The sequence below is a fragment of the Neopsephotus bourkii genome, unplaced genomic scaffold (genome assembly GCF_033783945.1).
Source record: "Neopsephotus bourkii isolate Nb327-2 ecotype Australia unplaced genomic scaffold, CSIRO-AGI_Nbou_v1 NB_335, whole genome shotgun sequence".
NCBI classification, from domain to species: Eukaryota; Metazoa; Chordata; class Aves; order Psittaciformes; family Psittacidae; genus Neopsephotus; species Neopsephotus bourkii.
This window is the reverse complement of record NW_026900841.1, coordinates 291,606-316,801: the sequence shown is the minus strand read 5'-3', so window position 1 is coordinate 316,801 and position 25,196 is coordinate 291,606. Positions and strand designations below refer to the sequence as shown.

The 25,196-nt window shown below is 49.0% G+C and overlaps 2 protein-coding genes and 1 long non-coding RNA gene across 3 annotated transcripts in view; 2 read left to right on the top strand and 1 right to left on the bottom strand.

The window, feature by feature from the left end:
- Positions 1–25,196, top strand: part of LOC133209409 (uncharacterized) — a 360,513-nt gene that overhangs the window by 186,364 nt on the left and 148,953 nt on the right. The gene's annotated exons all lie outside the window — the stretch shown is intronic.
- The window catches only part of UBE2F (ubiquitin conjugating enzyme E2 F (putative)), a 117,651-nt gene that overhangs the window by 77,185 nt on the left and 15,270 nt on the right, over positions 1–25,196 (top strand). The gene's annotated exons all lie outside the window — the stretch shown is intronic.
- RAMP1 (receptor activity modifying protein 1) lies at positions 1,046–23,772 on the bottom strand. Its single transcript, XM_061348043.1, has 3 exons — positions 23,591–23,772; positions 11,030–11,168; positions 1,046–1,731 (listed from the first exon to the last, which is right to left on the bottom strand). The coding sequence occupies exons 1-3, from the start codon at positions 23,748–23,750 to the stop codon at positions 1,476–1,478; spliced, it is 555 nt and encodes a 184-aa protein (XP_061204027.1). The 5' UTR covers positions 23,751–23,772; the 3' UTR covers positions 1,046–1,475.

The window sequence follows — 25,196 nt, the reverse complement described above, 5'->3', positions numbered from 1 at the left end:
TTGGCTGTCATCCATGTCACTCATGCCTTGAAGCCATGGCAGAGCAAACACAGGGTGCTGCTACAGCGAGCCAGGAGCAGCTGTGTCAGGGAATGCAGCAGGTTTGGGTTACAGCAGCTTGTGTGAGCACAGAGCCAGAGGTGCTGCCACCAAAGCCAGTACCCTCCCAACACAGCCCTGCTGTATAATCCCTGCACCATTTTCTTGCTTACCAGGAGCAGATAATATTGAAGTTTGGATATTACTACATACTGTAGAAGGTGGCTGAGCAGCACTTTCTTCCATCCAGAGTATATGGGCAAAAATGTTACACCTCGCTGTCATCCTAGAAAAGCCCATCAGCTCATGGCCCGGGAAAATAAACTGAATTACTCTTTTCTGAACACAAGAAGCTATTTGGGGGGTTTCTATTTTTATGTGTATTTATATATATATATATATATATTACATCTGTATAGATGCAACTAATCTATGCTCCTTCCAGCCACCCTTGATTTCTGCCTCTCACCAAAGCACTAAGCTGGGCATTGCCAGGGGCATGTTTCCTGCACCCTCTATGGATCTCCTGTGATGGCAGAAGGCAAAACTATCCTGTATGTCCCCAGAGTGTCACCTTTGCTCATGGGTAGTTGGTGGATGGAAGCTCCTGAGCCAACAGTACTTGTGCAGGAATCAGCTTCTGTAACTTCCAGGCAGTCTTTGGAACAATTTACCGCTTTTTCTTATTTGGGTTTATGCTTTTTAGTTTTGGGCTTGGTGGGGCTTTTTTTTCCCATTTATTTTTATTGTAGGCAGGTTACTATCTTCCAGAAAGCCTCTTCCTGGAGAGAAGGCTCCGGGGAGACCTTAGAGCAGCTTCCAGTACCTAAAGGGGTGACAAGGAATGTGGAGAGCCACCCCTAAGAGTGCCTATGAGGTGGAGGTCAATATTACTGAAGGGGAGGGTGAGGGGGGAGCCTCCAGGATCACAGAGGCTGCTTTAGGGCAGTGAGGGGAGGTCATCTCGGAGTGAGGGCTGAGACTTCACACCACAGACAGGCACCTGGTTTATTCATGTGTTTATTTGGGTAGGAAAAGCACCTTATTCCCGTTGCTCGTTAGCGCTACCAAGGCCACCACCAGTGCCACCACCACCACCTCCCACTGCCACCCTTCAACCGTAGCTCCCCATCTCTCAAGGCAAAACCCAGCCTGTGCAGACACCAGCCTCATGCTGGGGGAGAAGATGCCTTTCCTGCTATAGAAAACAAGGACAAAGGAATCCGTGGTGGTCTCATTGCACCCAGACCCATTGGCCTCGTCATTACCTCCTGATGCCAGGCAGGTGGCACACTTGTGGTGCAAAGGAGGAGCTGTGGCACTGCTGAATCTGCCTCCAGGGCTTTGTACCCCCCATTGATGCTCCTCTGCCAAGGTCTTCCGAAAACCATACAGTCCAGAGGCGGTCCCTCCCCTGTCCCAGCAGCAGGGTGTCCCTACGCAATGCCCTCACTGCGTTTGCTCCTCCATACCACCAGTGCGGTCATCAGCAAGGTGATGAGGATGGGCAGCAGGATGAAGGGGCAGAGGATGTTGTTGGGGGGGTCGTGCAGTGCCCGGCCAGAGGGGGAGCAGTTCCTGAAGTACTGTTTGTGCACGGCCACGAAGAACTCGTCCACCAGCCGGTTGGGCCAGTAGCAGTCAAGCCTCTCTGCGATGAGCGCTGTGCAGTTCGTCAGCTCCCCATAGGTGCTGCAACACAGACAAGGGCACTGCGGTGGCACCGGGGACTAGCACCCTGACAAGAGCTCTCCCCCATAGCACATAAAATGTTAAATACTTTCTGTTACGGATGTGTTTGTTATTTGAGGAGAAGGCTGCCTGGAGACTTCAGAGCAGCCTTCCAGTATCTGAAAGGGGGCTACAGGGATGCTGGAGAGGGACTCTTCATTAGGGACTGTAGCGATAGGACAAGTGGTGATGGGTTTAAACTTAAACGGGAAGTTCAGGTTAGATTTAAGGAAGAAGTTCTTTACTGTGAGGGTGGTGAGGTGCTGGCACAGGGTGTCCAGAGGAGTGGTAAATGCTCCATCCTTGGCAGTGTTCAAGGCCAGATTGAACAGAGCCTTGGGCAACATGGTCTAGTGTGAGGCATCCTGCCCATGGCAGGGGGTTGGAACTAGACAAGGTCTCTTCCCACCCAAACCATTCTATGATTCTGTAAGTAAATAAAACAGTATTTACAGAAATAACTAGAAGCAAGGGTTTGGGTTTTTTTAGTTGGTTGGTTGGTTTGGTTTGGTTTTGCACATTTTTGCAGAATTTCATGGCCAGACCAGTGCCATCAGAAAATACCAATTGTGCCCACATAACTATCTGGCACCTTCAGGGGAAGCCCTTCAGAAAACCCATCCTGAGCCGCCAGCAGCCGGGCAAGCTGCTCTGCCTTCAGGGCAATGGGTCAGCCAAAAGGGGACAACAGTGAGTACATCAAATCTACTTAAAATTCTCTCTGAATTGCTTAAAAACAGGCGGGTTGCATCTGAATCAAGAGCATGCACTTCTGAAGCTCATCCCTTTGCCCTACCTTATTCTGCAGGTCCACAGGACCACAACCCATCCCACCTCTCACCGAGCAGCACATCCATTTTTTGAGGCTATGCATAAAAAACATGTATACAGAACTGTTTCTTTCCCCATGCCAATTAGGCTTGATCCTGCAGAAGAGCAAACCAAACCCCAGCCAGCCAATTAAAAAACCACCTGAGGGAACAAATACTTTCTAAGCAGCTTCCCAGCTACTTGCTGCACATTCTGCATCTCATCAGCAGGGTTTTTGGGCCGGCAGCAGTTGTCTTTTCTGTACCCATTGGTACACGGCAGCGCAGGAGGGAGCCCCGTCATTTAATTAATAGGGTGCCTGGAGCTACTAAAAGCAGCTTCTGCTCAGCACCCCAGTATGCCAGATTACCATTTCCCATCCATCAGCATCCTTAGGAGATCTCGAGAGCTGAAGCATTGTCAGGAACCAGAGGGAGAGCGATAACAGAGAAGCTGTTTTTTAAAACTGAAGGGCTGTACAGCAGCTGGCTTAGCCCTTCCCCAGCTCAACCCATGCTTCTGTGTTGATAAATACCTGCTCCCACCATTCATAGGCAGGGAGTTGGAACTGGATGAGCTTTAAGGTCCCTTCCAACCCAAACCAGTCTGTGACTCCATGATTTTTTGCCCTTTGCTCACACAAAGCTCACACAAAGACCATAACAGCCAAAGCCAAGCTGCAAAACTTGGCTGGTGTCAGAGGAGTTAGTTAAGAAGGTATTTGGAACTACAGGATGTCTTTCTATTGGGCGCCTCTGCCTCCACGAGAAGGTATTTGAAACCCTTGCCACTTGCAACAAACGTACAGAAAAAATCCCGGGCAGAGCACTTGGGTTGGTCCAGCTTTCCCCAGCCTTCGAGAAGCATCCCTAAGTCATGCTCCCTTTTCCCAACCAGGCTGGGGCTGCTCCAGGATCTTTCCTGGTGCCAAAAACTGCCTGCAGCCCAGCGACAGCTCCCAAAGCAACAGCAGCTCTCAGGGACTTGCCTGAGCTTTGAGATGGAGGGATGCCCATGGCTGGAGGAGCGCTGAGTGTACAGGGTGTCCTTAGTGATTGTCAGCATGTCCCCAGAGACCACCAGACATGGGGAGACAGGGAAAGGAGCAGCAGTCTGCCTGAACGTCACCTTCCTCTTCTTCCACCTCTCCTCTCTCTGGCTTTGCCTTAAATAGCAACATTTGAAATTAAAATGCCTGAAAAGACCAGCTTTAATTACTGAAACAAAAATAAAAATTGGGATTAGTTTGCTGATGTAGGAAGCACTGGAAACAGGGCAGTTTATCCCAAGCCATCCACAGGCAGTGGGCAGGGAGACAGGCAGCCCGCCCTGAGGGGCACAGCTTTGCTTAGTTCTAAATATTATTTCCCCTACCCAACCTGAACTGCAATTAAAACTGTTTACCTTGTTGCCATGGAAACAGTTTGGATTGAAAGGATGCTGCAGCAGGAGGCCAGGCAGTGTGGGGACCATGTGGGGATGAATGCCCACAGGCAGACTGGGTGGGAAGCAATCGAGGCCTAATTTACGGTTCGATGGGGTCTGAATGCTTACTCTGCTGTAAATCCTAAGCAATGCCGCTGGTTTTGTACCACTGCAACCCAGACTGGAATTTATTCCTCGCCAGCACCTAGGTGTGAACAGTGTTACACTGGAGAGACTGGTTGGTGTTCACAGGATCACCAGCTCCCCCCTTTTGCCACAGGTATCAAGATTTTTCCTATCCTCCCCAAACCCCTTTGTGTCAGAAGGAAAAAAAAGCAACCTTACAAGCCCCAAAACAACACAAGTCTTTCCTTTTGTGTTGCAAATTAAGAAATTGATTTCTTCCTCTGCAAGGCTTCAGGGCAAGCTTGCAGACATGCTAAAAGGATATCCAACAGGGACCTGGCAACCTGAACATAAATAAGTAGACAATGAGATAATAAAAGAATGGGTCAATCTGTTTTCTATAAGATAATGGATAAATAACCCAAAGGCAGCGAGTGTAGTGACAGCTGTAAGAGCAGCCCCCAGCCAGGGGTAGGAGTGGGACAGGGTACCAGGACCTGGCAGCATCATCCCTCATTTCTGGTCCTGGCTGCAGCTGTCAGCCTGCACGCTCACACGGGACAGCTCCTTCCCCACAGGATGAGGGGAAGGCATTCCCCGGAAATCTTTCGGCTTGCCACAGGGCGGAGATATTTGGAATGAATGTACCTGGCTCGGCTGGAGTGACTCCTGCAGCTGCGGCACTGCTCAGCGCAATGAGCATCTTCCTATCCCACTTACTTTCATGCAAAACTTCTGGCCACAGCCTGCCAGCAAGGCAAAAACAATTTATAAGGAAAACAAAACCTTTTTTTGCAGCAGGACAAAAACTTCAGGAAAGCTATTGAGAAGTCATCAGCTCCTGCTGGTGGTGGGCATGTAGCCAGCAGCCCAGTAACTCATGCAGTCTCAGCGCCACATAGAATCATAGAACCATAGACTGGTTAGTGTTGGAAGGGTACTTAAAATCATTTAGTTCCAATCCCCTGCCATGGGCAGGGACACCTCACACTAAACCATGTCACCCAAGGCTCTGTCCGACCTGGCCTTGAACACTGCCAGGGATGGAACATTTACCACTTCTTTGGGCAACCCATTCCAGTGCCTCACCACCCTCATAGTACAGAATTTCCTTACGTCTAAGCTGAACTTCCCCTGTTTAAGTTTTAACCCGTCACCCCTTGTCCTATCACTACAGTCCCTGATGAAGTGTCCCTCTCCAGCATCCTTGTAGCTCCCTTAAGATTCTTGAAGGCTGCTATGAGGTCTCCACGCATCCTTCTCTTCTCCAGGCTGAACAGCCCCGAAGTAGCTGTTCTGAGAGAGACCACAGCTAACCTCAAAGCTCAACCGCCATACTGATGAATCTGGACCTGGAATCAAAATAGGGAAGTTGATCTTCATGATTATCAGTCACGCACAGCTGAGTTCCCCATCAAAGCAACTCGGCCAACACCACAAAGCAGAGGAGCCCACAGCACACCTCCAGCTAAACAGTCATCTAGCTTTTGAATAAAAGGGTAGCCCTGGAAAACAAAACTCCAGGATGCTCGGTCTAAATCATCCTTGGGCCAGGGATCCATGGGACAACACCACAGAAGGGCTGGAGAGACCAGCTCAACTCGATCAGTGAGCAACCCAGCAGACACCAGCACACAGGAAAATCACTCATCCTTTGGGGAGGAAGAGAAGGAAAGAAACTGGAGAACCCAAGGGAAAACACCTCTCAGCGGTCCTTCCCTCTTCCCAGGAGATAGCGTTCATGGCATCCCATTCCTGAAGTGTGTAACAGCTCACACAAGTTTACCTGCTATATGGTAAGACTTGCACATGAAAAAACATCAACTTTCCCCAAATAAGCACAGCTAAGAAAGCCAGCAGAGCTCATTGATGATGGACCAACCTCAGAGTTGGTATTTGTCTACATGGTCCAAGCCCAACCTCATCAAACACTCCTGGTCCAGAGAGGCCCCTCTGTTACACCTGAAAGCAGCAGTTCCAGTAATGCAAGAGCTCAGTTAATACCTCTGAGGGTAAGATGAGAGGAGGATAATCTGCAGCCTATAAATAGGACCAATAAACCACAATTACAAACTCTGCTGAGACAACTCATTTATTCAGATGTTCCCATCGTGTCATTCTCAATTGAGCAGTAAACGATGGGATTAATGGGCATTTCCCTGCTAAATGCCATGTACGAGAAATCACAGCCCCAAACCAGATGCTGCTGATGGTACAGGGCCTAGCAGAGGCAAAACCTTCAAACATGTCTCTTTCTTGTTTCAGACAGGTTTCAAGCATCAAAATTCCTTTGTCAGGGAAAGATACGGAGAGGAAACAGGCTCTAGGACTGTTCTGTTTCTTTGTTTTGTGCCTAGGAGAAGCCCAATCTTTCCCCCTAAAGCTGGAGGGTCGACCAGCCAGCCTATGCCACCCCCTACCCACTCCTGCTGGGACATCTCCTAACAGTGCTGCTTCTCCTAAAATCACAGAATCCCAGACTGGTTTGGGTTCGAAGGGACCTCAAAGCTCATCCAGTTCCAAGCCCCTGCCACAGGCAGGGACACCTTCCACTAGAGCAGGTTGCTTCAGGCCCCTGTGTCCAACCTGGCCTTGAACACTGCCAGGAATGGAGCATCACCACCCTCACAATGAAGTTTTCAGCTCTGGTACATTTTGGACTATCTTGATACAAACTCGTATTAATTACTCAGAATAATTACTCATAATGGCAAACAATGCTGGAAAGCTCTATTTTACTCCTTATGGTGGACGTGCTTAATATTATAGACTGATGGCTCGCAGCAGCAACATACACACAACATCAGAGCATGTCAGTCACAACACTGTAACTGGTAAATGAAGCCTTTTGGACTCATCCTGTTACTGGGACATAAAACTAAATAAAAGGTTACTAGCTACAAGAAGACAAAAAACCCATTAGCAATACCATCGATCTTCTAGGCCCCTGTGTCCAACCTGGCCTTGAACACTGCCAGGGATGGGGCAGCCACAGCTTCTCTGGGCACCCTGTGCCAGCGCATCAGCACCCTCACAGGGAAGAGCTTCTGCCTAAGAGCTCAGCTCAGTCTCCCCTCTGTCAGCTTAAAGGCATTCCCCTTGTCCTGTCCCTACAGACCTTTGTCCAAAGCCCCTCTGCAGAAGGATTAAAAGGGGATGGCAAGTCCCAGGCACACTCAGGTAGCAGGGATCTTGAGCAAGGTGGCCACCTAAAATTGCTGTCCTTCCAGAGCAGCTTATTTGTAGCAGTAGCTAAGCTATTTCTACCTGATTTTCCCAGTGTCCTGAGGGCACAGGAAGATCAGAGAAATGTCATTGCTTAACTAACCCTGAGCCTTGCTTTGCCTTGAGCAAAGGGACTCACACAATCAAATTACACACTGCAAGTTTATCAGCATTTCCTCCAAGTGTCTCAAGGATAACAAGTTTAATGGAAATAATTTAGGAAAAAAAACCCACAACAAACCAGGACATGGGAGATGAAGAACAAGCTCTTTAATACTCCTGTTTTCTGTGCAATGGTGTCCTGGGTTCAGCAGTAGCAGTCATTTTTCTCCTTCTTGGTAGCTGGTGCAGTGCTGTGGTTTTGACTTTTGGGCTGGGAACAAAGCTGATAAAAATGATGTTTTGGTTTGGCCAAGGACTTTGTGAGCCTCATGCTCTGCCAGGGAGGAGGGAAGCCGGGAGGAAGCAGAGACAGGACACCTGACCCAAACTGACCAAAGAGGTATTCCATACCACAGCACGTCATGCCCAGGATGTAACTGGGAGTTACCTGGAAGGGCTGGGACTGCAGGGTTGGAGGAGGTATCGGTCGGTGCTTGGTTGGGCTGGGGGGAGCAAGTTATCGGTTGCCTGGTGATGAGGTGTTGTATTCTCTTCCCTTGTTATTTCCTTTATCATTACTATTATTGGTGGTAGCAGTAGTGGTTTGTGTTATACCTTAGTTACTAAACTGTTCTTATCTCAACCCGTGGGAGTTGCATTTTTTTTTTCTGATTCTCCTCTCCGTCCCTCCAGGAGTAGGGGGAGGGCAAGAAGAGGGGGGGAATGGGTGAACAAGCTGTCTGGCATTGGTTAAACCACGACAAATGGCTTTGCTGAAGGAGGAGATGGATTGCATCTCACCAGGCTTGCAGATAGGACCAAACCAGAATCAAAAGTAAAGTCCTATCCCTGGGACACACTCAGCCCCTGCACAGGGACAGCTCTGCTGGGATGTCTCCACAGGTGGGAGTTTATCCGCAGCGAGGTGGTTATCCCCTTCTCCTGCCATTCACTGCATCTGGACCACATCCGGATGCTGCCTGCAAAGGTGTCAAGAGAGACATGGGACAGTTCCCATGGAGACCCCAGGTCCTGGGACATTTCTGAGAACCAATTGAGATTTCTCAGAACCAGAAAACCTCCTACAGACTTTCCAATCTCTTTTCTTCCCTTCCATTTTGTCACCAATGAAGAGGAAGGAAAACCCAAACTGTCCTTTTTAAAACCTAGCTATCTATCGGGGTATGTTTTCATACACGCACACACATATATTTTAATTTGGCATAGAAGAAAGGGTCATGAAGCAAGAAATCAACCAAAACCTTACAAAACCTCTGATTTTTGTGCAAAACACTCATGGCATGCAGCAACATCCACTTGCCACTTCCAACTGACCTTGATCCCCACTTGTGTCTCAAGCCGCTTTGCTTTCCCAGAGAAAGGCCGCAGCACAACTACACTGCACAATGTGGAAAGCCAGCTCAGAGTGTAGAGCAGGCTTCTCAGGCCCTCACCCCAACACATGGACACCCCTGGCTGGTCTTTGCAACTTCAATCAAAACCATCTCACCAGGGGAATGAGAATGATTTGTGCCACGGCGGTACTGAAAAACTCTGCTCTGCTGATTAGAAATAGGAAAGACCCCAAACCAAACCAGAGACATACTAAAAAAAGCCACTCCAGAGCACTGTGCTCCACATATGCAACATCCCTGCTCTCCCTGATGCTGCTACACTAAGTAGGGTTTCATTATCACCCTCTTATCTCCCCAAGGTTGCCACCAAGTGCTCCACCAGAAAAGCAGACCGCACCTCTGCTTCTCCTACATCATAAATCACTGCTAATTCCCTGACACTGATCATAAACAGGAGGCTCAGCAGAAGGCTGCCAGGCCACACACTGTGCCAGCTACTTCTTGTAGTTGCTAAGAAAAATCAACACACAACTTCTACAAGCAGCAGGCAAACCAGCAGATCCAGTGGGATGGGTTGGGATTTTCTCACAGAGAGGTTTGAAGGCATTTCAGTGGGTTGTGGGGTTTTCAAGCTGAGTTAAGCCGTTAGGGATTGTCTGGAGAACCTGAGTGCTGAATAAATAAAAAAAAGGAAAACCTCATGGAAAACATGTCCATCGAGCAGTGAGTCACCAGGAGATGTAATGGAGCTATGACAGGGATCCTAATCTACTGCCTTATTAACACATTGATACCCAGCATACAGCAGGCATCTCCAGTCTCCCGTTGAAGCTGCATCACTGGGGTGTGCGGTTTCTTCATATGTACATAACTGTACTGAGCAAGACCACCATCCTGATTTCCAAACACTGCTAGGGCGGGCTCCTTGAAAGCCCATTTTATCACAGAATGGCTGAGGTTGGACAGGACATCTGGAGATCCTCCTTCTCTTCTTCAAATGCCCCTGATCAAGCAGAACCACCTCCAGCTGGTTGCTCATGACCATGTCCAGATGGTTTTTAAACATCTCCGAGGACGGAGACTCCTCAACCTCACTGGTCAATGTGTGCCAGTGCTCAGTCACCCTCACAGTGAAAAAACATTTCCTGATGTTCAGAGGGCACCTCCTGTGCTTCAGTTTGCACCCACTGCCTCCGGTCCTGTCACTGGCCACCACCACCACGGAGCGCCTGGCTCTGTCCCCTTTGCACCCTCCCTTCAGATATCTATATACCTTAATAAGATCCCACGGAGCCTTCTCTTCCCAGGCTGAACAGTCCCAGCTCCCTCAGCCTTTCCTCACAGGGGAGATGCTCCAGACCCTTCATCATCCTCGTGGTCCATTACTGGACTCTCTCCAGTCTGTTCGTGTCTCTCTTGCACTGGTGAGCCCAGGACTGGACCCAGCACTCCAGGAGTGGCCTCACCAGGGCTGAGCAGAGGGGAAAGATCGCTTCCCTTGGTCTGCTTGGAACACTCCTCAAGCAGCCCCGGACACCATCCACCTTCTGTGCTACAAGGACACGCATCTGGCTCATGTTCAACTTGATCTCCAACAGGACCCCCAGGGCCTTTTCTGCTGAGCTGCTTCCCAGCTGGACAGCCTCCAGCATGTCCTGGTGCCTGAGGTTGATCCTCCCCAGGTGCAGGACTTTGCACTTCCCCTTGTTAAACTTTGTGAGGTTCCCATTTCTCCAGCCTGTTGAGATCCCCTCTGGCTAGCAGCATGACTCAGTGGTGCATTACCGACTCCTCAGAGTAGCATTGACCCCTGGGTACACACACCACTGGTTGCTGGCCTTCAATTACTTTGTCCAACAACCACCTCCCTCTGGGTGTGCTCTGTTCAGCCATTTTCCAACCCACCTCACTGTCTGCTCATCCAGCCCACACTTCATCATCATGGGAATCAGGGCAGACGGTGCCAAAAGCCCCACTGAAGTCCAAGTAGAATGTCCACTTCTCTCCCCTCCGAGCCCACCTGTGGTCCCTCCACAAGCAAACAGGATAGAATCAGAGAATCACAGACTGGTTTGGGTTGGAAGGGACCTTCAAAGCTCATCCAGTTCTAACCCCACTGCAGTGAGCAGGGATATCAAAATTAAAACCCACCACTGACCACCTTACACCCCAAAATCAAAGATGGGTGCAGGCGGGCCAGGAGGGACATTACTTACCGCACAGTCTCATCCCAGTCACACCAGAGCCGTTGCCCAATGCCCTCCATGCTGAGCTGGAACTGCTTCAGGCAGTAGTGCTGGATCATCCAGCCGTAGTCTGCCTCCTGGCACGCTGTCACTGTGATGAAGTGATGGGCTGGAAGACAAGACGAGGAGCAAGCAGGGTTAGCCCCTGCCTCCCACCATGCAGTCCCCACACAGCTTCGCACACTGAGGGTGTCTACCAAAGCAAAGCTGAACATCACATCACACCCTCCATCAAACAGCTCCTTCAAACCCTCCTTCTGGGGGGGTTATTTCCCTTTCCACATCACTATGACTATGCAACATCATCTGCCATTACTCTCCCAAGTGCTTGACGCTACATAAATCAATTATTGAAAATATGCCATGTAAGTCATAAATAAGGATGCAGATTTATTCTCTGCTGATCCCATGACATACATACTGCAACTTTAAATTTCCAGGGTTTTGGCTTACAAAAAGAGTAAGAGGATGTTAGGGAATAACCCCACAGCTCCCAGTCAGATCCCTGTTGCTGCTGCTGAGCAAAGGACCCCAAAAAATGAGCTGCATGATGCCACACTTGGAAACAAACATCCACCTCTGGTGGACGTACTTCTTTACAAGTTTGTGCACAATTAGTGCGATGCTGCTAGTGAGTAGAAAGGGAGAAGGCAATAATGCTACAAAGGGAAGAAGACGCAGGCTTGAAGAAAACAAACCTTAGGAGAAATGATTTACTGAGCCTGGCTATAAATAATATCCTGGTCCCAAAGTGCCAGCTAGTGCTTTTGCAGCTCCTGGAGTACATTGTAGGCAGGCATCGCATACCAGCTCTATATTTTGCTACACATAAATAACTTTGTGCAAAATAATGGGGCTTTATTTTTATCTTATTTTTCACCAAAACAGAATTTAGCTATTTATTTAGCAGTCTGCATATGAAAGCCATGGGATATCATCCTGCCCCAGGGATGACCTCCTTGAGCAGGCCCTCTGCAGCACACATATATATTCTAGGAGTGCTTAGGGACCAGCATCCCATGGGAATGGGCAGGAACTCTGTACCCCCTGCAAGATTTGGACGCCAATGGGTCCCCAGACCTTTGGGTGAGGTTTCTGGATGGCCACAGGGTTCCCATGCTGCCTCCCACCATGGCAGCCACTTGAGCCCAGCTCAAAATAAGACAATGTGAGGTACCAAGCCAAGGAAAGGGAGGTGAGGAGCATTAAACCCTCACTGTTGCAATAATAAACATGAATTTATTTTAATTGAAAGCTCTCCCCAACTGACATCACCCAGGGCTCACCCTACGGCACCTGCATAATACAACCTCAGCCAGAGAATCAGAGAATCAGCTATACTGGAAAACACCTTTAAGATTATCAAGTCCAGCCAGAGACAAGCCCTGCTCTGAAATGGGAAGATTTGGGATGCTGAAGCAAAGCACCAAGGGAGGAAGAGTAGCAGGAGGAAGAGGAAGGTATAATATGCGATCATTTTACTTGAGAGATGGGCTGCAAACCTCAGCCCAGGCAGGCTCAAGGACAGTTGATGGCTGGGAGGCTTTTCTCCTCTTCCCATCCCTTCAAATCTGGATGAACCAAGTGAACAAGTGACATGGCTGAGGGAACACCAGCATCTAAGGCAGGTTCAGGTGCCACCCCAAGGGATCACCCCTTAGTGAAGACCATGCACTGGAAGGACAAGTGCTCTGCAAACATTATGCCCATCACACAGCTAAACAGCTTGCAGAGAAACTGCCTCCAGCAAATGTTTTCAGTGGGGAGCAGGAGAAAGCTGCATGAGGGAAGAGAGGAGGGGTGGGGAAGGAAAACAGATCACAAACCAGCCAGATGAGCTGCCAAGGGGATGGAGGAGCAAAGGAGGAAATGAAACCAGGCAGACATGAGCGAGACATGTGAAGTGCAGAGACTGAGGAAGACAAAGCCACTTTAAGAAGAAAGTGAAGCAGGAGTCAACAGAGCATGGCCAAGCTGCCCTTCACCTGGCTTCGCTCCTCCCCACTTCCAATTAGCATGGATGGCCCTAGAGACAAGTCATCACTTGTATACCACAAAAACAACTATCCTTGGAGATGCCCAAACGTTTCCTGATAACCACACAGCTGCTCCTGCAGAACAGACCCAGAGGAAAACACCTTAACAGGCAGCTCCATCTTGGTTGAGAAATGCTAAATAAATCATGGGGATGAAGTAACTGAGAACCATAAACTGGCTGTGACGCCTGCAAAGCCACGTGTATCTGGTAGCCAGCATAATAACAAGAACAGGAAAAAAACCCAAAAACCAAAACCCAACCCAACCCAAGTGGAAAGAAAACCCCAGGGAGCATTAAGCACCTGTCTTTCCAGCAAGCTCAAAAGACACTGCTGGGTTGGACGTGCAGGTATATGCACCCAGGAGAGAACTAGCACGTGAGCTTTGTCATCCCCAAGCATGCAACTTGTTCCTGACTCTTGTCTCAGTGCTGAAGGTCCTTCCAAGGCCCATCACTGTCTCTTTCCCCCATGGGGAATGTTCTCCAGGACCTCTGCTTTCCCCATATGAGGACTTGCCTTCTTCAGATGGTGACAGCCATGCCTTGGCTTGGTAACCCTATGGAGCAGTGGAGAGAGCGTGCTCCTGGAAGACGTCTCTCCCATACCTACCCATGGGGTCTGTTTGCAAACCCTCTTCCCTGGGGAAACAAGATCCATCAGCCAGTGACCAAGACATTTCACAAGGACGTTAGACTTTTAATACTGTGAAGGACTCTTGTTTTATGCATTAGAAGGAAAGAGCATCCAAGAGGAGTACGGCTCCACAGATCTTTAAGCACTGCGAGGACCGAGCTGGGCACAGTGCGCACAATTCTTGTTTTCAGCTGGCCAGGGAGAATTGGCTTTAGCTTTAAATGCACGTTTTAAGATCAAAGAGAGGAGAGCCTCCTGCCACATCTTCACACAGTCCCTGCTAAACACACAGATATTCCATGCTGGCTCCTGGACTTTCCCCAAACCCACATTCATCAACAAAGCAGGCTGGGATGGGCTCCGGATTTGTAACAACAGAGGCAGGGGGAAAGCAGGGAGGGATTGTATCTATCTCCTGGGTCTCATTCCAGAAGGTTCTCCTTCCCCCCTCAGCCCTGCTGACAGAGATGGTGTAAGTCAGCTGCAGTCAGCTGTAAATAACTGAGGTCTGGATCAGTCACGTCTCTGCACTTAGCAGCATCCATTTGTGAAGGCCATAAGGAGCTGCTGAATAACTGATCTCCAAAACCTGACTATACCAGGGCTGAGGTGCCTCCCAGAGCTCCCTTTTCATGTGCCCTCAGCACTTCCTTTGGAAAAATGGTATCAGGAGCTGTGGGAAGGCAGTGGCTCTCTGGGAACATCCCACTGGAGCCATGCAGTATCTCCAAAGCCCTGTTTGGTTTTTAGGTGCTGCCTAGACACAGAGCAGGGGGTTCTGTCCGTCTTTCCATGTCTCCTCAGCCTGTGCATCATACAAATGCCACCACCACAAGCCATCCAAGCTTTATCCTTGCAACATGTATGTGCACTGCCTTCTGCATGCAAAGATGTTTTCTGCTGCAAGGAGGCACCATCTGACATGGTGTTCATCTTGCTGAACAACCTGCAGTGATGGATGCGCTTCGCTGCCAAGAGGAGCACTGATTGCCTGCCAAAAGGCATAACTTCAAGGAACCTCAAGTTGCCTCCTCACAGGGAACATCTGGAGACCAGTGGTGAGGAAGTGATTGGAAAGAAGTCTTTTCCAGGCATCCCAGATTCTCTTGATTGCCCTGGGACTGATGTCCTGGAATGTCCCGGGAAACACCTCCCAGAGTTTAGGTAGCTGAAAAACCCCCACATTGCTCATGTATTTCAGCAAAACATCAATGTTGGTCCTGAGTTGTTACAAAAACCTAAGCAAAATAACTGGACTTTTTTCCATTCCACTTCTTATAGCTGGAGTCTGGGCCAAGAGCTCTGGGCTCACAGCTCCAGAAAACAATTTGGTGGACACCACCTCTTCCTTTTCCCTCTGCCATTGCAGAACCTCTCTTGTTGGACCCCTTCAGGTATATTAATGTAAAACCTCACAGGTCTCATTAAATCTCAGATCAGAGATAATTGCAAAGTGACAGTCACAGCAGGGCTGGCAACGAACAAGCCACACGTAGCTAAACCCAAGCACCAGCAAAGCCCTGGGCTCAAAGAACAAATATCCCAATATCTTTTGCTGGGCTTCTCCCAAATGCTGTGACCCCCTGTGAAATTATTAGTTCTCTCAGCAAGCCTGAGATGAACTTTTCCATGCGGTTGTTTTGTGGTTTGGACCCAGCTGCAAAATAGAATCCAACAAGAGCTGGAAATCTGGTGCTCATCTGCTGCATGTGCTTCAAGCCCTGCCTTTGCTACATCCCCACTCACTGGGATGAAATCCTGTACTGGATTAAACCTGTGAGATTAAACCAGGTAAAGCCCAGACAGACAGATGTGCTGTGTGCTGGCAAACCAGGTACTCAACAGGGAACAATGCTGAGAAGGAGTCAGTAGCCTGTGTCTAACCCCAAACTCTGGGAGAGCAGGTTTGAGGTGGGGGGATTTTGTAGGCATGGCCCTTGGAAAGCCACTCTGTACATGCGGAGAACGTGTTGTTTAGTCTCAGGACACCTAAATTTGCTTTTCAACCCTTCTCTTCCTGTTGGGACCCACACTTACAAAGAGATCAGCTGAGCCAGTCCTCATCAAGCGCACTTCTCAAGCAGAGTTTCAACCAGCAGAGCTACCATGTCCACTGCTAATTAGTAACACAACATAATTAAGCTCCAGTTTTCATCTTAAGACAGGTGAGTATCTGATACCCCACAAAGGGGCTCAGGCACCCTTGGGAGCATCCGTGGGTTGTATCAGAACAAGTCCCCTCCCAGCATCCCAGTGCTCTGCCCGGACTGAAGCATGAAGCCAAGGATCAGACCCAGCCCAAAACGCTTGTGGGAGAATGGGGAAAGGGCATGAAGGCAGAGGATGAGTATGAAAAACATCCCAGTTTGTGGCCAAAATGTGGAAAACTGGGGGCGGGCGGGGGGGTGTTTGTTGACTCAAAGCCAACAAACCAGCAGATGGTTTTGTGGGGGATGGAGCAAGTGCTCACAGGTCTAAAAATAAACCCACTGCTCCAAGCAGTGCTCATACGTGAATGGCTTGAGCTGGGTTCTGGCTGGTGCCTGCAGACCACTAACATGAGAGCATCACTGACCCAGGGACCTCCCTGAGCACTGCCCCTACCAGTCCACACCTTCTCCTAAACCTGACTTTGTGCTTCTCAGACAGAGGAGGTTGGGGCAGCCACTCTGTATATACCCTCTAGCTGGCATGGTGGTAATTAGACCCCCAAAAGAGGTACGAGCCTGGCACTGGGTACCAACCTCCTCTACAGCACACCTATCTGAGGAGCAACTTCTCCATCAGCCTGAAGAAGCCCGTGGGGTACAGCTCCAGACAGAGGGCTTACAAACCAAACCAGCAGGAAACAGGTCTTGTACAAGAAACCTCATGCAGAGAAACAGGAGAGAGGCAGGAAGTCACCCACACCAGTAGGGGAGAAGCAGGAAGAAAGGTACAACTGCCCCTTCCAGCATCTGCAGCCCATGAGCCCCTTGGAAGGGTTCAACACCCTCTGCTTAAATATATACCTCCAATGGGGCTGCTTTTGGCTCCAGAGCTTGGTTCACCAGTCAAAAAATGAAGCTGGAGCTTAGCAAATATGTGACCCCCTCCAGCTGGAGGTGAGGGACAGCAAAATGCAGATGTCGGGTTTGGGGAACCATGGTGGCTGGCTCGACACTATTTCTCTGTGGGAAAGGAGGGAGCTGCCTGCAAACCCCTCTGCTTGCTGACAGCCTGGGATGCATCCCTGCAGTCAAATGAAACCTCTGAACCCTGGCAGAGCTATTTCTGTCCTGGTTTTGCATGGGGAATGTATTTTTAAAGCCTATCCTCCCTGCCTTGCTGGGTCAGGCTGGGGGCACTGGCACCCACTCCAGGCTGCTCGAATCCAGCAGCCTGGGGAGTGGTGAGAGGGGTGGAGTTGTCCAAACCCTGCAGGTGACTGTGGGGGAGACAAAGACCCATCCCCTGCTCAAGCAGCCTGTGCAAGCCCCCCCACCAGCACAGGATCATCTCATCCCAACCCATCCCATGGCACAGACACAGTTGCAAACACAGCCCCAGCAAGGTCAGATGCAGGGCTCACCCCATGGTTTACCTGTCAGACAGCTTCAGTGCTGTGAAGTCACAAAAGCTTTCAAAAGACTTAAGGACTGCAAAATGAAAAGAGACAGGGGTAGGAAAGCTCAACCATAGGAAACCACACATTCCCCTGAGAAACACGTAAGTGGTTGTGGCTCTGCCCATGCTGCTTTGGGGAGCAAGCTGCTGGAGCTGCTGTCCAGGGCAGAGCATCACCATGGGCCCCCCCAGGTCTGTGTGTTGCATCTCCTCCATCTGAGCTCACTCAAGAAACAGCCTCCCCAGACCCCACATAAATATTTGCTGGCCAATTCCATTAAACCCCAGCAAAATGAGACCTCTGTGCCAAATAAGCACCATGGAGGGGAGTGGCACAGCATAAATGCCATGCCACGGCATAAGCAGTAGCAAGGGTGAGTGTAAAACCTTGCTGGTTTGGGAGACACCAGATACGTGAATGTAGAATTGGTAGAGAGAGAATTGACCAGGCTTGGGATGGCCCCATTACGGACCTGGCCATGTGGAAAGTTCAGGCAGCAGATGTTCCCCAAAATGGTCAGAGAAGCTGTGGCTGCCCCATCCCTGGCAGTGTTCAAGGCCCGGTTGGACAGAGGGGCTTGGAGCAACCTGCTCTAGTGGAAGGTGTCCCTGCCCGTGGCAGGGGTTGGAACTGTATGACCTTTAAGGCTCCTTCCAACACAAACAATTCTGTGATCCTATGATCTTTGGGAATGAAGCACAACATGTGGGTCTGACAGATACACTGTGGACCTGCCAGTACTGTCCCACTGCTGCTTCCGGAGGAGCACCCCCAGAAATCCTATTTCTGGAAGGACATGGACCATATGAAGGCAGTGTGATGATGCTCCAGAAACACTTCTGGGGATAAACACTACCGGCCATGAAGACTTGCTCACGATAAAAGGCAGTAAGAGGAGAAGGTCAAACGGAAACAAGTGGATCACAAATAAGCATCAGCACCAGCTCAGCTGCACACCAGCAGCAGGACACAAACGCCTTCCCAGCAATTGCAGCAGCTTATACCAGCATCCTGAACTTCCCGGTCTCCTCAATGTACCTGCTTGAGGTAACTATAAAATGATAGTGAAAACTCAAACACCCCCATCCTAACAAAAAACAGAGCAACAGCAAAGTATCAGCTCGATGGATATATCAATTCCTTCACAGGCACAACATGACGCCAAAACTGAAACCTCAAATATCCTTTTAGGTATACAGTGTTCAGTTGTATGCAAAATATATCATTAGTCCTGGCTGGAGAAAAAAAAAAACCATCTATCTCTATTTTGCCTTGTCTAATAAAATGAAGGGGAATAACCTTTCCAGGAACAGGGATGAAGTCCCCCTTTTCCACGAGAAGATAGTAAAGCAGATTAAAGGTATTTAGGTTCTTCAGGGAAAAGACAACTCTAGTTCTCCTGAACATCAGGGTGATTAGTTTCCCGAAGTCTTAAGAAACGTGAAAATGTTTGGGGATGGTGTAAGGCTTCCAAAGCACTAAATTACTGCAAGATATAGCAACTCCCTCAACAAGCCCCACAGAAAACTGTTTCCCCAGGCTGTATCCCTGCCACTCTTAGGAGATATTTGGGCAACAGAGATACTGCTGCACTATGTTAGTCCTCTTCCCAAGTTCATTTTATGGAGCACCTACAATGCAACAGCCCAAACAAAGGATAATTTAAGATCATTCTGATAGAGGTTTTCACATAACAGCTCCTGTAAGATGCAGAATATGCAAAATAGACGCTGGTACTTTGCATCCCACAGCCCAGTGCAGGATAGTCCTGCTTAGCTGAGTCACAAAGAGTTCACTTTTTGCCCTATAGTATTGCTGTTAAATAATTGTAACTACTAAATACACTGAAATAGGCTGTTCAAAGAGCCAGGACGCTGCTTCAGTTTCTCTCTTCACCTCAGTCTCCCCACATGTGTTAGCAGGCGTTACGGTATGTCCTTGTTACCCATCAGCCAAGCACACTTCCAGGAACAGAACTTAATGTGTTCCTAGATTTGATTCTGTGTAAGGCAAAATGACAAATATTCTTCTTCCCCCCCCCAAAAAAAAAATCATGTGTTAAGGAAAATAAATTCAAAACCAGCTGAAAAGGGAGGAAGGAGGAAGGAAATCAAAACCTAGGCATGCTGAAAACCAACTGCTGTCTGACTGCAAATCAGGAGAGGGAAAAATTCTGTCATGAGCAATTAGTTATAAAGGTAATTACAACCTTAATGAACAGTGGGCTCATTTTAAAAATTATTTGCCTTCATTAACCCACTCCTAGCTCAAACCAGGTCTGACCATTAGCACCATCAAATACCCACTTGCTGACCCCCAAGAGCTGAACCAGGGATCCCCATTTAATTCTGGGCATCCAACTTTCACAAACATCAGGGGCTGAGTGGATGTCAACCCAGGGAGACAGAGGTTTCCAGCATCATCATCCCAACACCTTAACCCAGCACTGGACTTGTGCTTTAGGATTATTTTTAAAGCATCACAAAGCATGCCATGCCAAGAGGGGCCAGATGTCAGCTCAGTCTCAAAGCGGAGCTGGTCTCAATGGATAAAGCCAGGGAGAAACAAGCACCATGCTCAAGACTCAAGAATGTTCTGAAGGCAAACAGTCTTCTCCCACCCCCAGAACTATTTTCTTCCTTCAGCTATTTCAGTTGATTGAGGCTATAATAAGAACAGGGAAACTAACACCAAAGTTAAAAGTGCCTGGCATTGATTTGGAGACAACACACTTTCGATCCTGTTGGTTCAGGTTTCAGTGGGTTTGTGTGTGTTAAATGTGAATTATTCTGGTCCATGGCACTATGACCATTTTACTGAACTACCTTAGAAATAAAAAGCAGTTCCCAGGCAAACGTTATTCACTCCAACAGATTACCTATAAAGAGGAATTTAATAAATAAATATATATAAAAATTAACTGTGGAGAAAACCAAACTGTCTTGTTGGTTTAGTTCTCACAGGCTGCAAAGAGTAACAACTTAATAGAATACTGTCCATGTACACTTTCCAGGCTAAAACCTGTTGCTGAACCATGTGAGCAGCCCAGGGATAATTCATTTCCCTTTTAACTGAGGATTCTCAATGGAGTTTTCTCTCCTTCCAGCTGAATAACGTGCAGAGATGGCACTTGTCTGCAAGTCACACACACAGACCACTGCTGTTTTCTCAACAAATGATACCTGAAGGATACAGGGAAGCATGGAGGGATCGCATCCTGCCCCTGGCTGAAACCCAGTCCTGTCAAGAGGTTTTGACCGAGGCTGCTGTCTGTTTCACATGCCACTGGGATGCTTTCCCGAGGGGTCAGGCTGTGGTTTTACATCCTCAAAAGCTCAACCTGTAGAAGCTCATAGACAAGGTAACTGAAACCATTAAGAAGGTTCATTAGTGGATTTGGTCATAAACAGTATGGCTTCAGAAGCAGCATCCATAGCACCACAATGGTGCCCTGGACTTGGACTTCCCTGGTACTCACCTATCTGCAGCAGGAATTTGCCCAGCAAACCCTAGCCATGGCTACATTTTAGAAGGGAAAAAGGTATTTAGCTACCTGACCAAGTTGAAACACACCACATCTCCCCCATAAGCTCCTCTCCCTCAAACCCGGTGCTGCCCCATGGTGTTCTCCATCCTTACTCAGTGCAGGGTCTGTGCCAGTGAGGGCCGTGACCCCTCTCTCTCAGCCTGTCTCCAGAGCAGCTCGCTCCAGACCTTGCAGCATTTCCATGGCCTCCTCTGGACTTGCTCCAACAGCTCCATGTCCCTCTTGTGTTGACTCTGCAGCCAGCTGCAACTCAATATGATATTAATTGATGTATTAATGTTTTCCTGGCCTTATTTGCAATTCTCTCTTAGCTCTTTCAGCAGCACACCTATCTGGAACCCACAAGCCATCACAGCAGCAGAGTACAGCACTGTGTGCAACCAGAAACGGGCACAGGAAGCGACAGCAAATGCCAGCATGGGGAACATCCTCCCCCGCAGGATCTCCAGCCACCTGCTAGCATGGTTGTGAGTGGCACCACAGCCCTGAAAGCAGCAAGTGTTGCCCAGCCCTTGTCACACCAGCCAGTATCCCTGGGGATGCACAAAGGGACACTGGGTGATGCCACAGGCATTTCCCTGCACCACCTCCAGCCAGCAGTGCAGCAGAATGCCACTGAAGGGGCTTACCTCTCTATATACCTGTTTGGCTTGCAGCAGAAATAACAGTTTGCCTGTTAAGTCCCCCCTGCACAACTCTAACCTGGCTCCTGAACCATAATCCCACCCCATCCATCATCACCAGCAATAATGACTCTCCTTGTGAAACCCAGCCCTCGGGTAACCCTTTACACACCAAAACAAGGCTGCAGAGCAGTGTGGTGCTGATCATCACTGTTCCCAGTAACAATGAGCAAGAGCATGGCTCATTCCCTCTTTCTGAGCAGCCAAAACCCAGAAAAAGCTTACTTTTACCTCTAATGAAAGTGGTTAGCTTGGAATACAGCTGGATCTCCAGCCTGCTGAGTAAGACCAGGGCAGTGGATGGCATGACCATCACTGCTTTTTAGGGACACCGCAGCCAGTTGCAAAGTTACTTTAAGCTTGAGCTTTACAAGAAAGGCTTTTCTTGCATGGGAGGAAAGCTCAGCTGATCCTGCCAGCATCTGGACCCCAGCCTTGGTACAGTCAGGAGGTTATGGTGGCAGGGGGACAGCCATTCATAAAGCTCTCAACCACCTGCAAGAGAAGATGCTTCAGTGACCAGAGAAGCTGTCCAAGAGCATGTCCCAAGGCAGTGGCAAGCACGAGCTGGCAGTAAAAACATGAGCACAGGGCTGTAAACCTCATCCTCCCTGCCTGCTCACTGCCTTTCCACAGCCCTGTCTGTGTGTAAAGCAGAAAGGCTCGAACAGGGGGGATTTCTGTTCTGTTTTTTTCTTTAGCAATCCATCCACCACCCAACACTGCTTCAGTGGCTCACACAGAGGCAGATAGCCTGCTAATGGGGATGGAATAGAGAAGCCTGGAGTTATCACCAACTTCTGCTCTCTTCGCTTCCTAAAATTACAGTGCTCAAACCAAGGGAAGGAAAGGGCAGCAAAAGGGGGAAAGAACTGGGAATACAGAGCTGACAGAAATCCTAACTAAGCAGGAAACTAACTAACTAACTAGGAAACTAACTAACAGTCCTCGCAGTCAGCAAAATCAGCCTCAGGTTTGTGTGTGGGAATGCTCCCTCTTCAGCCAGGGAGCCCAAAGCCTGCAACCAAGCATGGAGAATGTGCTTCATCTAACGGCACAGACTTCTCGTTCCTGGGAATAACCACCAATTACAGAGTAGTAAATAGATAACTGTGCGATACAGATAAGACCTTTACATGCAGCATAGCTCAATGCATTATTCACCAGGGTTTGGAGGAGAAAACTGAAGAAGGAAGTGAAAGAAGGAGAAATCCAGGCTTCCTCACAGAGTGCTTTGATTTCATGGGCGATCAGTGTTAGGACGAGGGTCTCAGCTCCCCTTTACGTAACCTTAAACAAGCATATTTCTTCCATAGAGCACCAATATGTGATCCTTCCAAGCTTTCTGCTGCGGATACATCAGTTACAAACACTGCACAACCTGTTGCATATGAAATGCTGGGAGCATCACTGAAACCCAGGCACTCTGCACCCTGAGAAAATAACCAGGCAATGCCAGGATTTCCAACCTGGTTTTAAGTCAATCACCTGCAAAACCCAGAATGCCCAATCTCAGCTTGCTTAAGCAAGCACTCATAGCTGTGTCCTCTCCCTGTGGCTCAGAAATAGGTAGCCAGAGACTCCTAAAGCAGCCTCCTGGTAATTAATTTCCACTTTTGAAACAAATGCCAAAGGATGTCTCCCCGCACAAGCACGCCTCAGTAAAATCTCACCCACCAAATGGGAAATCCTACACAAAACAGGCTGTATCTGACAGCATCTTCATCATTCATTTAGAGGCCAAGTGAGACGTTTTGTTATGTCCTGGAGCTCACAGATTATTCCTCCTTTCCATTTCCACCTGCTTTCCCTGCTGGAGACTTGGCACATTTCAAGATCGGGTCAGGGGTAAAGCCTCCGGGGAGGCGACCAGTGTTGAGCACCGTCTCCTCTCGCAGGGCAGAGGCACCGTGGTTTCAAAGGGTGCTTCTCCCGCTGCCCCCCGTCCCACGGTACCGCCGCTCTTTCCGCGTCCCGTCCGGCACCGGTAAGTTTGGAGCCCGGGGGTGCGCAGCTACTTACCCAGCACGAAGCAGAGGAACCGCCGCGGCAGCAGGGCCATCGCCGCTGCGCTCTGTCCCGCACACCCGGCCCCCGGCAGGGAGCGGGGCGGCGGGCGGGATCCTCCCCCAGCGCCGGTCGTGGCTCCCCTCCTCTCCGATCCCGGTGGTGGCGGGGACATGGGGCGGGCCCAGTCTCCGGCTGCCCCGCGTAGCGCCTGCCCCACCGGCTCCTGGTGCGGTGCGGTGAGGTGAGGTGCGGTGAGGTGAGGTGAGGTGAGGTGAGGTGAGGTGAGGTGAGGTGAGAGGTGCGGTAAGGTGAGATGCTCCGCCGGGGGTCCTTGTGCACAGCCTCCGGCTCTCTCGTTTAGTTGAAGCTGCGACCGAAGGCAGGTGGCTTCAGCAGGCTTCACCTGAGACCGTCATGCCTGGGGAAGGCAGCGTTAGCTCCATCTCCTCCCAGTGGAACGGGCAGGTGAGTGTCCAGAGCCACGGGACAGGGAACAAAACAAAGCACCCAGAAATCCCTTTTTTCTTATCCCTCCTTGCACTTCCACCATAGGAATTTCTGTCTAGCCTCACGCTAAAAATACTCCCTTCCTTCTTTTTACAGTGTTGAATATGAACATAGAGGATGCAATGCAATCTTAGGAGAAAATGTTTAGTGGTTTGTTGGGAGGTTTTTTGCTTGCTTTAACTGAGTGGAAAATCCTGACTGAGCTCATACAGCTCCACCTGCAGCTTATAACATGGAGTGCTCACTTAGGATATGATTCAGATAGAGGGTGAGGACTTCAGCCGCAGGGAGGTCGTTGCTTCCTGTATCTGTTCTCACACATTTGAGAGAACAAGGAAACAGGAATGACCAGCACAGGGTGCTAACTTGAGTGTTTCACATCATCCATGTTTCTGCCTTCCCAGCAGAAACAAAACAGCTTGCATACCAGAAAGCCAGTTCTGTCCTAAATTGTTAATAACACCTGCCTAGTAACAGAATCATGTCTGGAGAGCCCAACCAGCAGAATGTGCTGTAATGTGTTAATGTAGCGCAAAGCTTATGGCTGCTTTCAGATTGATATGAACAGGGAAGAAACTGAAGTTGAGGCCTCCACTGCAGCTTCAGGACCAAGTTTACAGTACTGGAGGCTAAAGACAAGGCTGGGACTCCCAATGCATTGCCTACAGCAGCGCTGCTGAGAGGGAAAGGGTGAGAGCTGGAAACAGCAGAACATCAGCACAATTTTTTCAAGAATCTTTTCTTAAACATATTACATGCTTCTTACTATGGAAAGATGAGAATTCTTTTCCCCATTACTTACTAACGACTTGGCTATCTCACAGCCTCCTCTTGAGGAAAGTAAAAATTGTTATAGGTCAGCATCTCTTTAGCAAAGCAACAGAGAACAAAATGCTATCATAGGAATAATTATGACTATAAAGCCCACACACCATTTAAAACAAACGAATCATTTGACAGGGAAAGCACAACACATTCGAGGCCATTAAAACCTTAGTAACTAAAACTATTTCCAAGTGTGAGATTTTATGAGTGTACATCCATATCTGCAGCCCTGGACAAGTCAGTGGATTAATACAGAGTTCTCTTTTGTCAAATTTATGTTGATTCA